The sequence below is a fragment of the Rhinopithecus roxellana genome, chromosome 12, assembly GCF_007565055.1.
Source record: "Rhinopithecus roxellana isolate Shanxi Qingling chromosome 12, ASM756505v1, whole genome shotgun sequence".
NCBI lineage: Eukaryota > Metazoa > Chordata > Mammalia > Primates > Cercopithecidae > Rhinopithecus > Rhinopithecus roxellana.
In genome coordinates, this window is record NC_044560.1 from 67,823,503 (window position 1) to 67,841,573 (window position 18,071).

The window sequence follows — 18,071 nt, forward strand, 5'->3', positions numbered from 1 at the left end:
TGGTTTGGTCCACTTTTAACCCCATAGTCCACTTCTTCACAATAGCCCAAATAATCACTAACAATTTTAATCATACCCTTCTCCCTGTTCAAAACCTTCCACATGACTGTCCATTGCAATGAGAATAATCACTAAACCTCCTATCATGGTCTATAATACCCTATGATCTGACTCCTACCATTTCTCTGACATCATGTTTTCCAATTATTTACTATAATCTAGATACAGGGCTCTTTTCCATTTTTTTCTTTCCTTTTTTATAAAATAGATCAAGACCCCTTCTGCCTTAGGGCCTTTGCATTACATATTCCCTCTATTTAGAAATCTCTTTTCCTCAGATAATCACATAGGTGGCTTTCTCTATGCTTAGGTGCCTGTCTCAATGCAGCCTCAGGTAGCACTTCTGTGATCACCCCAAATAGGTAACTCCTTTACCTAGTCACTCCACATCCCAGTAACATATTTTCTCCCTTCCTCCCTCCCTCTCTTCCTTCCTTCCTTCCTTCCTTCCTTCCTTCCTCTTCCTTCCTTCCTTCCTTCCTGCCTTCCTCCCTCCCTCCCTCTCTCCCTCCCTCCCTCTCTCCCTTCCTCCCTCTCTCACTCCCTCTCTCCCTCCCTCCTTCCCTTCCCTTCTTCCCTCCCTCCTTCCCTGCCCTTCTTCTCTCCCTCCTTCCCTGCCCTTCTTTCCCTTTTCTATCTTTTCCTTCCTTCCTTCCTTCCTTCCTTCCTTCCTTCCTTCCTTCCTTCCTTCCTTCCTTCTTTCCCTCCCTCCCTCTTTTTTTCCTTTCCTTTCTTTCTTTCTTTCTCTCTTTCTTTCTTTTCTTTCTTTCCTTCCTTCCTTCCTTCCTTCTTTCTTTCTTTTTCTTTCTTTCTTTCTTTCTTTCTTTCTTTCTTTCTTTCTTTCTTTCTTTCTTTCTTTCTTTCTTTCTTTCTTTCTTTCTTTTCTTTTCTTTCTTTTCGACAGTCTTGCTCTGTCACTAGGCTGGAGTGCAGTGGCATGATCATGCCTCACTGCAGCCTTGACCTCCCAGCAATCTCAAGCAAATGCTCCCACCCCAGCCTCTAAAGTAGCTGGGACCACAGGTGTAAGCCACCACACCCAGCAAACTTTTAAATTTTTTTGGTAGAGATGGGGGTTTCTTTATGTTGCCCAGGGTGGTCTTGAACTCCAGGGCTCAAGTGATCCTCCCATCTCAGCCTCCCAAAGTGCCGGGTTTATAGGTATGAATCACTGCACTCAATCTTTATTTCCTTCACAGAATGTATGCCCAAAGTTGAAAATAATTAGCCCTAATCAGACAGTAAGCTAGTCTATTACGTATTCACTTGTAAGAAAATAACATTTTAAAGAACATGCATTAAATGTCGAAAGTAAAACCAAGGTTTGTGAGTAAAAGGCAAAGTATAGTGAGAGATTTTAATAATACTTTTTAGCTTCTAGGGAACAGAACATATGAATCTATTAGGAAACTTTTGCACAGTAAACTTCTGCACATATGTAAAGAACCCATTATGTATGAGAAAAGGGGCTGCCCTTTTCTATATGGTATTTTCTTGTTATTATAATCAGAAAGAACCCCCTGGTTATTTGTTCAGTATTTTTCTCTTGAAGGATATGTTGTTGCTATATTTTTTTAGGAGGAAGTGTAAATTTCCACTGCTAGTAGGCTGGTTTATTTTAGTGCTTTTCCTGAAATGTGTAAATAATATTTTGCTCCAAAATGTTGGCTTTTAAAAGTTAACATTGCCCACTGCAACCCATTTGTGTATCCAGAGGTTTCCAGGGCATATAGGAAAAATAGCAACTTTTTTTTTTTTTACAATGTACATGCTAAAATGGATTTATTCAATAATTACAGAAAGAAGAATGCTATTTTTTTGGTGTGTGCCTACAGTCCCACCTATTTGGGAGGCTGAGGCAGGAGAATTCCTTGGGCCCAGGAGTTTACGTCCAGCCTGGGCAACATAGGAAGACCCCATCTTTTTAAAAATGCTATTTTATACAATTTATATATGTCATTTATCTATGTCATGTTGATTGAGAATAGTCAGCTTGCTGTTGCTTACTAAAATAGAGGAACCAGTTGGGACTCCCTATTTTAGACTTTGCGAAAGTAGCTGTTTTGTCTCAGAAGTATCACATCAAATCTATTTTTTAAAACAGACTTATTGAGGAATAATTCACATTTACACATGTGGCAGTCACGATATGTATATATTCATACATGATATCCACATATCATGTATATGAATTATGTGCCCATTTAATGTGTACAATTCGACGATTTTTAGTATATTCACATAGTTGAACAACCATCACCAAAATCAATTTTAGAACATTTTCCTTACTCCCCCCCAAAATCTCATTATCTTTTTTTTTTTTTTTTTCCCTGAGATGGAGTCTCGCTCTGTCGCCCAGGCTGGAGTGCAGTGGCGCAATCTCAGCTCACTGCAAGCTCCGCCTCCCGGGTTCACGCCATTCTCCTGCCTCAGCCTCCCGAGTAGCTGGGACTACAGGCGCCCGCCACCTCGCCCGGCTAGTTTTTTGTATTTTTTAGTAGAGACGGGGTTTCACTTTGTTAGCCAGGATGGTCTCGATCTCCTGACCTCGTGATCCGCCCGTCTCGGCCTCCCAAAGTGCTGGGATTACAGGCTTGAGCCACCGCGCCAGCCAAAAATCTCATTATCATAAGAAGTCACTCCCCATTTCTTTCTAACCCCTGTAGCGCTAGGCAACTAGTAATCCACTTTCTGTATGTATAGATTTGCCTATTTATGATATTTCCTATAAAAGTACAATATGTGGGCCGGGTGCAGTGGCTCACACCTGTAACCCCAGCTCTTTGGGAGGCAGAGAGATCGAGACCATCCTGGCTAACACGGTGAAACCCGGTCTCTACTAAAAATACAAAAAATTAGCCGGGCGTGGTGGCAGGTACCTGTAGTTCCAGCTACTCGGGAGGCTGAAGCAGGAGAATGTCGTGAACCCGGAAGGCGGAGCTTGCAGTGAGCCGAGATCATGCCACTGCACTCTGGCCTGGGTGACAGAGCAAGACTCCGTCTCAAAAAAAAAAAAAAAAAAGTACAATATGTGGTTTCTAGTGAATTGTTTCTTTCATTTAGCATAATGTTTTCAAGGTTCATCCATGTTGTACCATGTACTAGTACATCATTCTTTTTATTGTCAAACAATATTTCACATGTTATTTATTAATTCATCAAGTGATGCCCATTTGGGTTGTTTCTACTTTCTGGCTCTTATGAATCATGTGCTGTGAAAATTCATGTACAAGTTTTTGTTTAAACGCAATTCTCTTGGACATATATACCTAGAAGTGGAATTGCTGGGTCATATGTTAAGTCCATGTTTAACATTTTGCAGAACTGACAAAGTGGTTTACAAAGAAACTGCAGATTTTATATCTCATCAGCAATGTATAACAGTTCCAATTTCTCTATATCCTCATTAACACTAACCATCCTAGTAGGTATGAAGTGGTATCTCACTGTGGTTTTTATTTGCATTTTCCTGATATTTGTAATGATATTGAGCATCTTTTCATGTACTTATTAGCCATTTGTATATCTTCTTTGGATATTTGTCTATCCACTTTTCATTTATGTTATCTTATTATCATATTGTTAATATATTCTGGATATGAGTCCCTTATCATATATGATTTTCAAATATTTTCTCCCATTATGTGGGTTGACATTTTACTTTCCTGATTGTGTCCTATGAACCAAAAAGCTTTTAATTTTAATGAAGTCCAATTTATCATGAAGACATACTCCTATGTTTTCTTCTAAGACTTTTACAGTTTTAGCTCTTACATTTAGGTCTATGACTCATTTTGAGTCCATTTTTTCTGTAGCATAAGGAAGGGTTCAACTTTATTCTTTTGCATGTGGTTATCCAGTTGTTCCAGCACCATTTGGTGAAAAGACCATTCTTTCTCTCATTGAATTGTCTTTGCGTATGATGTGCTTTTCTAAATGAAATTTATTTTGTTCTTTTCCTGTGATTTGTTTCATTTCTTGAGATAGCCAATAACACTAACCACACTTTGAATAAAACCCAGATTTCTTATCATAGCTTAAAAAGTCCCTCATGATCTACTTCCTACCTATTTCTTCAAGCTCATCTCAAACAACTTTTCACTATTTATTATGCTGCAGCTGTAATAGCTTCCTTTCAGTTTTCTCAAAATACTTAGCTCATTCTCACCTCTATATCTCGGCCCTTGCTGCTTCATCTGTCTTGAAGAATCTTCCCACAGTTCTTTGCATGATGGGTTCCTTTTTATTCTTCATGTCTCAATATAACTGTCCCCTATTCAGAGAAGCCTTCTCTCACTACCCTAGCTGAACTATGTTCTCTATCTTTAACTAGTTGACTTTTCTACCCATCATCAGTTATTCTCTTTCATTACTATGTTTATTTCCATTATTGCATTGTCACAGTCTGCAGTGATCTTTTAATCTGTCAGTCTTCTTCATTAGATTATAACATTTGAGGATCAGGAAACTTGGTAGTCTTGTTCCCCACTGTATCCCTCTGTATCCCTAATGTTTAGTAGAGTTCTTGGCTTACAGAAGGTACACAAAAACCTCACTGAATTCACAAATGAACAAAAATATTTTATAGAATCACAGTCTGTAAGGCTGAATAAAAGTTTAGAAAATCTAAGATCATGCATTTTTTAAAGCCTTAGAACCTTTACTTCCAAAGAAAATCTATGTTAAAAATCTATGTTAAAAAAACATACAAGGATCTTTCCTGACAGATACAGGAACAGAAAAAAATGGGGCCCTGCTAACTTAGTATCCCTCCTGACACAACCATCTTGGGAAGTTTTGTACAGTTCCAACCCCTTTATTTTGTGTCATGTGTGAACATATAAATTAAAGAATGACTCACTCAACAATGTACAGCTCTTTAGTGGGAGATCAGGGACACAGTGGTCAGTGTAGGGCTTGCTGTTTGCGTTGCTTTATGATGAAACTGCTCAGAATAAACAAGCCTAACACCAGAGTCACAGAAACCATTCCGATGATAAAGATTTAGATAATCATTTACTCCATAATGCCACTTAATACCATTGACCCTAAATTCCCAACTGATTGTTTCCAAGGAAACTGTTAGAAACAAGAAACACATATATCTTATCGTTCTTTTCTAACTATTGATATTCTTCTCATCTTTATGACTTCACTTTTAAGATCTTATTTAAAAAACTTATTTGAGAAGGGCACTTTATTTCATTTTATCTTCCCTTAAGATATTCACCTCTACCTATTATCATACCACCTTAAACAGGTAGTAAAAACCACATTTCAATAAATCCAACCAAATTTTCTCCTAAACATATGAAACAGGACAACTTCATTTTAATACATCCAACTTCGGCGTTGATAGTTGCATGTCTGTTCAGATCTTAGATAACACAGTGGTAGATTTTTTAGCATAGATAACAGACCATAAGTCAGACAGATGTTTCTTTTCAGAAGCTTCCCAATTCTTTTCTCATGCAGAGTTATGCATTTAGGCAACTGAACATTTTAGCACAAGATTCAAGCATAAAATACACAATTTTTTTTTTTCTGTTTAAAGAAATCTAACTCCTGGATTTGGAATTCATTACTGATGCTTCTCTTGCTTTATTTTTTCAATCCAGATCTCATTCCTCAATCTTCTAGGAAGTAAGGAGATCTTTTCTTTCCTTGAAAAAAAAAAGTTTTATTTCTTTCTCTTACTCTCTTTCTTATTTATTTTGTAAGAATCCAAGGTAGCATCTTTGTGACACTGCCTAAGGAAGAATTTTTAAAGTGCAAAAACAAATCCGGCATTAGGCTGTCTGATTAAGCAATAGTTCCTTGGATCGCAAAATTCTTTTGAAAAAATATGCCATGGTATTTTTATTGAGTTTATAAGCTGAAAGCCATTTAAAATTCCAAGGAGAACAACAAAAAGAATAAAAAAACACACATGTGGTGTTACTATAAAAAGGCACCAAAGATGTGTACTAGGCATGATTTTTCCTGGGAAAAATTATGAAGCAGATGAAATCTGTGTTTATCATTTTTCCATGACTTGTTTTGAGCACCTTTTCCATCTCTGCTCTACTCGTCACCAGCTGTCATACTGTATCATTCCTCTTTGGGATTCCTTGCTGTGTTATTCTATGGTATATGTTTAGACCTTCCCTTTTCTTAATTCTGTTTTTCCCCTCCCTACAAACACTTAGGATTCTGCTAGAGAACTATGCTAGTTGAGTTTTTAAAAATATATGCTAAAATATGAATAACTGTTGATGGTTTTTCAACCTAAAAACAAATTTGACAAGAATTATCAGGAAGATAATCACTTTCTTGGCATTTGTTACTTGGCTTCTCTGTGGGTACAGGCGTGATGCTAATGGAAGAGGGATGAGTCCTTTAACAAATATGAAAATTATTAAGAACTCTAGAAAGGAAAAATATGGGGCCAAAGCTGGTTAACCCATGGGTAAGCAAGGCTTAGAGACACAAACCCAGAAAATAAAGTAAGTTCTTTAATGGCTGGGTACAGTGGCTCATGCCTGTAATTCTAGCACTTTGGGAGGCCAAAGTGGGAGGATTTACTTGAGTTCAGGAGTTTGAGACCAGCCTGGCCAACATGGTGAAACTCTGTTTCTTATAAAAATACAAAAATTAGGTGGGCATGGTCGTGGGTGCCTGTATTCCCAGCTACTCAGGAGGTTGAGGCAGGAGAATCGCTTGCACCCGGGAGGGAGAGGTTGCAGTGAGCCAAAATCGTGCCACTGCACTTCTGGGTGACAAAGTGAGACTCTGTCTAAAGGAAAATATTCTTTATTAATAATTTCTTTAGTGATTTCTTTATTCTTTAGTAAATAAATAAAGCAGTGCCATCTGCTATATTACCTTGTACAAATCTCTTAGCTTTTTCTAAGTTTTTTTCCCAGTTGTAAAATAGGGAATAATAACATCTATAGGTTATTGGGAAGATTCTATGACAGTATATAAGTGAAATTATATTGTTTAATGTTTGGACTAATAATGTTTAAGATAATTTTGGGGGCTGGGTGCAGTGGCTCACGCCTGTAATCCCAGCACTTTGGGAGGCCGAGGCTGGTGGATCAGTTGAGGTCAGGAGTTTGAGACCAGCCTGACCCACATGGTAAAACCCCATCTCTACTAAAAATACAAAAATTAGCCTGGCATGGTGGTGCGTGCCTGTAGTCCCAGCTAATCTGGAGGCAGAGGTAAGAGAATCTCTTGAACCCGGGAGGCAGAGGTTGCAGTGAGCCTAGATCGTGCCATTGCACTCCAACCTGGGTGACAGAGTGAGACTCCATCTCATAAAAAAATAATTTTTTGGGATTCCTAAGTACTTTGTATTTGCTGTAGTGGAACACCCATTACAGTTCTTCAGGACTGAGAGCAGGACAGAGAAGAAATGGGCACTTTATTACTATTGTAAAACTGAAGAGAAAAAAGTTGCCATTTGCCAGTGCTCAAAAATATCTGATACTTCTGGTTTATCTTCATTCTTCAAATGTTATTTTGAAATATGCTAATATTTGGGGGTAGATGTGTTATAATATTATTTTAATTGCTGCTAAAGGAATTATAGTCATTGATAAAAATGAATAGTAAGACAGCTAGCTTGTGTTTCATTTATGATATTTGTTGTTTTCTTCCAGATAGAGCTTTCCTCTTAGTCCTGCAAACCTAATTGAACTGATTGGGGCAGGGCCCATTCAATGATCTGCAGGTTAGAAACCATAGGAAAAGAGAAGGACAGAAAAAAAAGTTGAAAATTATAAACTCTGTAAACCATTACTTTGTCTTGCAGTCTGCCTGCATGATCAGTTTACTCATAATTAGTTCCTCAGTCTTTACTGAGCTCCCATGTGGAAATGCTGGAGCACAGAAGCACTGTGGTTTATGGGAAGGAGCAAAGACAGAGTATCTGGTTTTGAAGAGCTATGCTTTCTCTTGGGGAAGAGACCCACATGCTTAAATGTTGCAATCTTTAAAAGGCAGAATAAAACTGCCAGAGTACAGAAGAAAGAGAAACCATTTTCTGGTAGGGTCAAAAGGGATGACTCCAAGATAGGAGAATACCTCCGAAGGCATGAACATTTAGAGAAGTAAAGACAATAACTTTGAGGAGAACCCATGTTTAAAGATATGAGACAAGAAAAAGGGAACAGTAAAAATGAAACAATAGAATGACCAGATAGGCTGTATCTGGAAGACTACAATAAATATAAATTAAGCATTTAAGCAAAAGGGTGCTATTCACTCTCTCTCTCTCTCTTTTTTTTTTAGATGGAGTCTCACTGTGTCTCCCAGGCTGGAGTGCAGTGACATGATCTTGGCTCACTGTAACCTCAGCCTCCCGGGTTCAAGTGATTCTCCTGCCTCAGCCTCCCGAGTAGCTGGAATTACAAGTGTGCACCGTGGTGCCCATCTAATTTTTGTATTTTTAGTGGAGAAGGGGTTTCACCATGTTGACCAGGCTGGTCTATAACTCCTAACCTCAGGTGATCCACCCACTTTGCCTTCCCAAAGTGCTGGGATTGCAGGACTGACCATTATTCTTATTATTTGTTCACATCTTCCATTTGTCTTGAGGTGAGATAATTTGTTTAATATGATGTTTAGAACTTCCCTTGAAGTAATAACAAAATTTAGGATCAGATCTGATAGCTCATATTATGCTTGCAAAGAATTTCTTGTTTCATCCTGGAGTTGGGATATTACTCTACAACAATAATGTCAGTTATAGGAATATAGATCCAAAATATTTAATCAAACTAAGTTCAAGACAACATAAAATATTCCTTTATAAATGCTTTATGACAGAAGTTACATGGCTTATGGGAAAAGCATCTTTCCTCTGTGGATCTTAGGAGGGCTGATAATCAGTTCTGACTTGTCCTTCTCTCAAGCCACAGTTCCACATATACAATTACCCACTGGATATATAAGGAGGTCAGAGCGTGTGTAGGTGTGTGCATGTGTATACATACAGGCAGTGAATTCACTTAGTATTTGAAAGTGAACCCAGCAGTACTTACCGGAAGGCCCATTTGGCCTGATCTACCCAAGGGCCCTATAATTCCTGGTAAACCCATGTCTCCTTTTTCTCCATCCTCTCCAGGAAGTCCCCTTCCTCCTGAAACTCCCTGTAATGCAATAAAAAAATTTTTTGTAAAGGAATATAGTGAAATAATTATGCCAACAAAAAGCAGGTTTTTGTTTGCCACACAAAAATAATGGTGTCTAATATTTTAAAGATTTTACAAAGCATCTATTTTATATATAATGTTAAAAGTATAATTTACCTTTAACCCATCTTTTCCTTGGAGACCTTCTTCTCCAGGAGCTCCTGGTTCACCCTATTTTGTAGCAGAAACAGTATGATTGAATTTTTTTTGCTATATCATTTATCTTATTTTACTTTTAGCCCACAGCATATATGGAAAATAACAAATTTGTGTTCACTTATTTCTATTACTTTATTTCTAAAGAGGATTTGACAGTACAATGAGCATGATTTAATTTGCCTTGAATAGCTCTGAAGATGATTTCATGATTCAGAGTGTCATAAATTCAAATATAAGATGATCCCAGAATATTAGTAAATTTTAGATAATTAAAGTAATATAAATCCATTTGGTAGCTCTAGAATTTTATACAGCTAGACTTGTGTTTCTGAGTTCAAGAAATGTAAATACTGCATCTCATAAAATTATAGTGCTTTGCTATATTGAATTTACATGGGCTAATATAACTTGATTCAGTTATGACCACTCTACCAGATTTTTAGAGTTTCCATATTTTCTCCCTTTCAGTAGAGAGGTAAAGATTGAGGCTCTGGTACATTAATTACTTGTCTTTTAGATATGGAACTTGCAGAAATGTAGAGCCATACTTTATAAAGCTATTAAAGTAGGACTGGCTTTCTTGATACTGAAATTATTTAAAAGTAAATTAATTAGTGCATCTTTATAGTTGTTCCATCTTTTCTATCACTGACATTTCTATTATCCTCACCTCCCATTCACCCCACTCCACACAAAAAAGGGAAAGTAAAAAGGAAGAAGCTAGATACAAAATATATCTCCCTACTTTGCCTTTTAGTGAACAAATGTTTCTTAAAATTATCTTGGGCACTATTATCTTAGGAAACAACTCCTTACCACAGCTCAGAATAAAGGCTGTCTATATTAGGATAACTTCTCAAAGCTATCTAACTGCAACAATTTGCAATTATGTCCTTGCATCTTGTTAACTTTGCATGATCATAGGTTTGGTTTTTTTAGAGCAAATTAAATCTATAAATTAGATTTCAATCTTTTATCTGTCTTGTGAGGTCATGAACTATTCTGAGAGATGATCACTGATATTTGTGAATTTCTTCTTAATGCTGACATTAGTGACAATCACAGTGACTCCACGTTTTTGGTAAGGGTTCTACAAAGTATACCTGATTTTGAGAAAAGGACATATGAGGTTAAGACTCTAAATACTACTAAATTAGAATAGGGACAAGATTTGGCATGCAGCTTTTGAAATTATGAAATAAAACCAAACATTTTCTATAATGTACCAGAAAGGTTTATTATCCTATTTTTGAGTGTTTAGACTAATAAGTTTTGAGTCTCTGAAAGAAGCGGGTTAGTGTATTAAGAGTTTCCAGTGGGCACTCACCCGTAAACCTGGTTCCCCAGTTTCTCCAACACTTCCTGCAGGTCCAACATCTCCCTGAGGAAACAAAGGGAAAGATTAAACTCTTTTCTACTAAGACTGCATGGCTAATTACGGAAGGCGTGTCATAAGGCACAGTTCCCCAACGCCTGGGCCGTAGAGGGCACCTGTCCAAGGCCTGTTAGGAACTGCGCCACACAACAGGAGGTGAACAGCTGGTGACACAGCATTACTGTCTGAGCTCCACCTCCTGTCTGATCAGTGGCAACATTAGATTCTCACAGAAGCATGAACTCTATTGTGAACCGTGCATTTGAGGGATCTGGGTTGCACAATCTTTATGAGAATCTAATGCCTGATGATCTAAGATGGGACAGTTTCATCCTGAAACCATCCCCTGCTCCGCTTCCATCTGTGGAAAAACTCTCTTCCATGAAACTGGTCCCTGGTGCCAGACAAATAGGTTGGGGACTGCTGTCATAAGGAATAGGAGTTCCAAATTTTTCTCTGGGGGCTTCCACCTTCTTTCAAATTGGCAAATGTAGGGGATTCAATGGTAGCAAGTGTAGGGGATTCAATGATGAAAGTTTAGAGACTCTCCATTAGTTTTTAGAAGGTTACCTTTGCACCTGGTTCACCTTGCAGACCAGATTCTCCCTCAATGCCTGGAGGTCCCTACAAGAGAATAATTTGACACATTACAAAGGCAACAGCAATCTCATGAGAAGATGGTGGTAACACTGAACTCAAGGGTGAGATACCTGTGTCCAAAAGGGCATAATTGCTGTCCCTTTATCAACTTCATAGCATAAGAACAGATACTTTCTGACACCCTTTAATAGTTCAAATGTAAAGACAACCTCATCTAAAATTAGAACTTTCAAGATCCATTTCTTCTAATCCTCTCTGTCATCCTTTAAACTTCATCCAAAAGGATTTGTTCTTCCTTTCCCTTTCTGTAGTGCCTTCAGGAATTTACTTACTTAAAAAATTCATTTTTCTTTGTTGGTTTCATAAAAATATCATGCAAATAAGAGATAAATTTATTCATATTATAGAAGACACACAGACAGACAGACAGACACACACACACAGCTTCTTTTCCAGCCTTCTTTCATGGTGGGTCCATTTTTGTTGGGAAGCTTTCAGTTTTCTTTACTTTGAGAACATACAAGTTCTTGCAACCTCTGGCTATTTCCAGGCCTAAAGTTCCTACTATTGCTGATGTTACAACTATTTTTGTCTCCAAGAGACATTTACCTTATTTGTGAGCATGCTATGTGTGCCCCTCCCTTCCCTTTAGGGAGGAGAAGAGTTTTATTGGGGACACAGGTGAACAGGTCTGCAGAAATTAAGTCATGTAAACCATTATTTACCATGTTAAGAAATTGGCATTTTATCCTAAAGGCCATGAGAACTCTTGAAACATTTAAAAGAAATGAATGATATAAGAAAGATAAACTGGGCCCGGTGCGGTGGCTCAAGCCTGTAATCCCAGCACTTTGGGAGGCCGAGACGGGCAGATCACGAGGTCAGGAGATCGAGACCATCCTGGCTAACACGGTGAAACCCCGTCTCTACCAAAACAAACAAACAAACAAACAAACAAACAAACAAACAAAAAAAAACAAAACAAAAAACTAGCTGGGCGAGGTGGCAGGCACCTGTAGTCCCAGCTACTCCGGAGGCTGAGGCAGGAGAGTGGTGTGAACCCAGGAGGCAGAGCTTGCAGTGAGCCGAGATCGTGCCACTGCACTCCAGCCTGGGTGACAGAGCGAGACTCCGTCTCAAAAAAAAAAAAAAAAAAAAAAAAAAAAGAAAGTTAAACTGGCAACAAGTAGATGATGGAATTATAGGAGTTGGAGGAGACATGGCATGAGAGTGTAGGGGATAGTGCACTGGCAATAGGGATAAAGAGGAAAGGGTAGATTTAAGAAGAATGGGCAGGAGGAGGTCTATTCAAAAGGAAATGGTCACTGATTAGAGAGGATTAGGTAGAAGAAGGAGTCTAGGATGACTCTCTGTTTTGGGTTATTGGGTATAAGGGGTATCTTTCATTGAGATGGGAATTAAACAGAGGAAGAACAGTGGGAAAGTAATAGATTTGGTTTAGATATTTTGAATTGTAGATGTCTGTGGGATATCTAGGGGGATGTTTAAAAAGATAACAGGAAATCAATAATTGAATCTGAGGAGAGAGGTATAAAACACAGCTACCAAGTTGAGATCTATCAGAGTAAAATTGGTAATTAAAGTCACTGTAATAATATGATCACTAAGCCAAGGAAGTAAAAGGGCAACTTCATGTCAAGACTCAGAAAGGCTAATGAGAAGGTGAAGTGGCAAATCAAGAGAGAGCAGTTTCACAGCAGCCAAAGGGGGAAAGAATTGGCTTGATTTATTTAGTACTAAAGTTACAAACAATGGAAATAAAATAATTGGATATTTATAACAAATTTGGCTTGTAATTCCAAAATATATCGTAAATTAGGTAATGTCTCAGTATTCTCCTATACAGGGCATATAATATCTTAGAATGAAAGGTTTTCAAGTCAACTTTAAATCAGTGAAGGGAAAGCTCTATCTACTTTTTGTTCTGTCATCTCAATGAGGTAATTATTAGAGGAGAACTTCATATGTATAAAATTAGACATATAATAATCATCTCTGCTTTTAATGGAATTTTAGGCTTTTTTCTAAATATGAAACAATCCTATGGAAGTATTCCTCATAATATATATCTAATTATTTTTACCTTAGAGTCTTACAAAAAGTAGAATATTTATGAACAAGAATGAGCCACAAAAAATTTACCTCAATGCCCATTTCTCCAGGAGGTCCAACATCACCTTGCAGTCCTCGCAGGCCCTATATTAAAATAAAATGTAAGATATGAGAATAAAAGTTTACTCTGGGTCAGTAAATGTATGCATCTGGATATGGGTTTTATAATAGAATACATATTTACATAATACATAATTATGTAAATACATAATACATTTATCAACATATTACTTTACTCTGTATAGACAAAATTTTATCTTTAGTTGATTCATGTGTGTGTGTGTGTGCATGTGTTTTTGTTTCTTTTTTTTTCTGAGACTGAGTTTCACTCTTGTTGCCCAGCTGGAGTGCAGTGGCGCAGTCTCCACTCACTGCAACCTCCGCCTCCCAGGGTCAAGCAATTCTCCTGCTTCAGCCTCCCAAGTAGCTGGGATTACAGGCAACCGTCACCACGTTTGGCTAATTTTCATATTTGTAGTAGAGATGGGGTTTCACTATGTTGGCCAGGCTGGTCACGAACTCCTGACTTCAGGTGATCCACCTGCCTCAGCCTCCCAAAGTGCTGGGATTATAGGCGTGAGCCACCGCGCCCAGCCTCACATGTGTTTTTAAAATAAATTTACTAAGCTATGCTTGTATTACAAAGAAAAGAGTGGCATTCATTCTTTTATTCTCTAATTCACTCATTCATTCAATATTAAGCACCTCATAAGTATCATATATTGTGCTAAGCATTTTGACAAGGTATCTTATTTAATATATGTAATAGTCATTCATCTACTCAAAATTCCTAGCAAATATGTGACAAAGAAATTTGCATCTTAAAGATGTAAATATATGATCTTTTTTTTACTGACTGTGTAGTTTTACCCCTCAAGAATGTTATACAGTTGGAATCATACAGCATGTAACCTTTTCATACTGACTTCTTTAACTTAGTAGTATGCATTTAAGTTTCCTTTGTAAATTTTTGTGGCTTGATAGCTCACTTATTTTTAATGCTGAATAATATTCCATTGTATGGGTATATCACAGTTTGTTTTATCCATTTATTCATTGGACATCGTTTTAGTTAACTCAGGATTCTATAACAAAATAGTATACATTAATAGCTTATAAACCACAGAAATTTATTTCCCACAGTTCTGGAGGCTGGAAAGTCCAAGATAAAGGTGCTGGCAGATTCAGTGTCTGGTGAAGGCCCACTTTCTGCTTCATAGATGGTGCCTTCTAGTTGTGTCCTCACATGTTAGAAGGGGCAAGCTAGCTCTTGCATGCCTCTTTTATAAAGGCACTAATCCCAATAATGAGGGCACAGCAGCCCAAAGATCCTGCCCTATAATACCATTACCTTGGGGATTGGGATTTCAACATATGAATTTTGGGGAAACATGGTCCAATTATAGCAGACATATTGATTCATACTGGTTGCTTCAAATTTTTTGCACCTATAAATAAAGCTGCTATAAACATTCTTGTACAGGTTTTTGTGTGGACATAAGTTTTCAATTCATTTGGGTAAACACTAAGGAGCATGATCACCGGATCATATAGTAAGAGTACGCCTACCTTTGTAAAAATCTGTCTTCCAAAGTGGCTGGACCATTTTGCATTCCCACTAGCAATGAATGAGAGCTCCTGTTGTTCCACATCCTTGCCAACCTTTGGCATCATCAAAATTTTAGATTTTAGCCATTCTAACAGGTGTATAGAGGTATGTCATTATTGTTTTAATTTGCAATTCTCTAATGACATATGATGTTGAGCATATTTTTACATGCTTCTATACTATTTCTATATCTTCTTTGGTGTGGTGTCTGTTCAGATCTTTTGCCAACATTTTAACTGGTTTTTAAAGAAAATTGTTGACTTTTAAATGTTTTTTCTATATTTTAGATACAAGTCAGATTTATCAGATATATATTTTGAAAATATTTTCTCCCAGTCTGTGGACTGTCTCTTCATTCTCTTAGCAGTGTTTTTTCAAGGTAGATTTAAAAAGATGTTAATGAAGTCCAACTTACCAATTTTTTTCTTTCATGGGCTGCCCTTTTGGGGATGTAGATAAAAACTCATCAACAAACCTCAGGTCACATCGATTTTCTTCTATGTTTATATTTTAGGAGTTTTATGGTTTTGTTTTTTACATGTAAGTCTATGATTCATTTTGAGGGTGTGTGTGTGTGTGTGTGTGTGTGTGTGTGTGTGTGTGTATGTGAGGTATAAGATCTGCATCTAGATTCATGTTTTGCATGTGAGTATCTATTTGTTCCAGCATAATTTGTTGAAAAGACTATCCATTGTATTGTCTTTGCTCCTTTGTCACAGATCACCTGACTTTATTTGTGACTATATACTGTGTATATTGTGTAGAACAAAGAGTATATCTGTGTTCTATTTCTGGGCTCACCATTCTGTTCCAATGAACTACAGTTGAAATTTAAACCAACATAAGGGTTACAGTGCCAATCTCCTGCACAGTTAAAAATCTGAGTACAACTTTCAACTCCCCAAAAATGTAACCACTTATAGCCTACTATTGACTGGATGACTTGCTAATAACATAAGCAGGTGTTTAACAGATATTTTATATATGTATTATACATATACACATATTTTATATGTATATTATATACTGTAGTTTTAAAGTAAGCTAGAATAAAGAATACTGTATTCTTAAGTGGAAGTAGAGCATCATCAAGATCTTCATCCTCATTGTCTCCATGCTAAGTAGGCTGAGGAGGTGGAAGAAGAGGAGGGGTTGTTCTTGCTGTCTCAGGGGTAGCAGAGGTGGAAGAAAATCCACAAATAAGAGGACCTTTGCAGTTCAAACCCATGTTGTTCAAGGGTCAACTGTACTTGTCTGTTCTTTTGCCAATATTACACTGTCTTGATTACTGTAGTTTTACAGTAAATCTTGAAGTTTGTGTCAGTTCTCCAACTTTGTTTTTCAATATTGTATTGGCTATTCTGGGTCTTTTGCCTTTCCATAGAAACTTTAGAATCTGTTAATATCTACAATGTAACTTGCTTGGATTTTGATTAGAACTGCATTGAATTGATAGATCAATTTGTGAAGAACTAATATCTTAACAATATTGAGTCTTTCTACCTATGACCATGAAATATCCTTCCATTTAATTTCTTTGATCAAAGTTTTCCTCATACAGATCTTACATATATTTTGTTAGATTTATACCTATTTCTTTCTTTTTTGTTGCTAATGTAAATGATATTGTGTTTTTCATTTTAAATTTCAATTACTCATTGCTGGTAATATAGAAAAACAATTGAGTTTTGTATATTAATTTATAACCTGTTATGCTACAATCTCATTATAACTGCTTATTAGTTTAGGGAGTTTAAAAAATAAGTTCTTGAAGATTTTTTACACAGACAGCCATGCCATCTACAAAGGAAGACAGTTTTATTTCTTCTTTCCCAAATTGTATGCTTTTTATTTTCTTTTCTTATTGCACTAGCTAGGACTTCCAGGACAATGCTGAATAGGAGTTAAAATTTAACAAAGGAGGAACATGTTTTCCTTATTCCCTTGCTCTTAAAAGTATCTAGTTTTCTCACCAGTAAGTATAATGTTGGCTATAAGATTTTTTAAAAAATATGTTTTTCAAAAAGCTGAGGAAGTGCCCCTTTATTTCAAGTTTGAGAGTTTTTTTTTTTTTTTTTTATCATGAATGGTTGTTGGGTTTTGTCAAAAGATTTTTCTGCATCTTTTCATATCATATTTTCTTATTTAGCCTGTTGAGGTGGTGGATTACATTAACTGACATTCCACTGTTAAACCAGCCTTGTATACCTGGAAAAAATTACACTTGGTTATGATGCAAATTCTGTTTATACATTGTTTCATTCAATTTGCTAATATTTTGTTGAGGATTTTACATCTATGGTCATGAATGATATTGGTCTATAGTTTTCTTTTCTTGTGATGTGTTTGTCTGTTTTTTTATTAGGGTAATGCTCATGTAATGGCCTCACGTATGTGGCCTCACATAATTAGGAAATATTCTGTTGTTTCTATTTTCTGGAACAGCTTGCACATAACTGGTATCATTTGTTCTTTAAATGTTTAGTTGAATTCACCAATGAGATAACCTGAGACCTTTCTGTTTGAGAGGGTTAGTGATTGATTCTATTTCTTCATCAATACAGGTTGATGAAGATATTGATGGAAATCAAATCAAATCAAGTCAAATCAAACCTATTCAGGTTATCCTTTTCTGTTTATATGAATTTTGGTAAAATATGTCTTTTAAGGAATTGGTCTATTTCATTTAAGTTATCAAATTTGTGGAAATATTGGGAGGCCAAGGCAGGCCAATCACAAGGTCAGAAGTTTGAGATCAGCCTGACCAACCTGGTGAAACCCCATTTCTACTACAAATATAAAAAAAACGTTAGCCAGGCATGGTGGCACGCACCTGTAATCCCAGCTACTCAGGAGGCTGAGGCAGGAGAATCACTTGAACCCGGGAGGCGGAGGTTGCAGTGAGCTGAGATCACACCACTAGCCTGGGTGACAGAGCAAGACTCCGTCTCAAAAA

The 18,071-nt window shown here is 37.0% G+C and overlaps 1 protein-coding gene across 1 annotated transcript in view; it reads right to left on the minus strand.

Annotated features, from left to right (window-relative positions):
* The window catches only part of COL24A1 (collagen type XXIV alpha 1 chain), a 388,303-nt gene that overhangs the window by 112,247 nt on the left and 257,985 nt on the right, over positions 1-18,071 (minus strand). Inside the window, exons 33-37 of the mRNA XM_030912579.1 lie at positions 13,537-13,590; positions 11,344-11,397; positions 10,726-10,779; positions 9,357-9,410; positions 9,090-9,197 (exon numbers count right to left, since the gene is read on the minus strand). Of these exons, the coding sequence (XP_030768439.1) occupies positions 9,090-9,197; positions 9,357-9,410; positions 10,726-10,779; positions 11,344-11,397; positions 13,537-13,590 (324 nt within the window). The remainder of the gene's footprint in view (positions 1-9,089; positions 9,198-9,356; positions 9,411-10,725; positions 10,780-11,343; positions 11,398-13,536; positions 13,591-18,071) is intronic.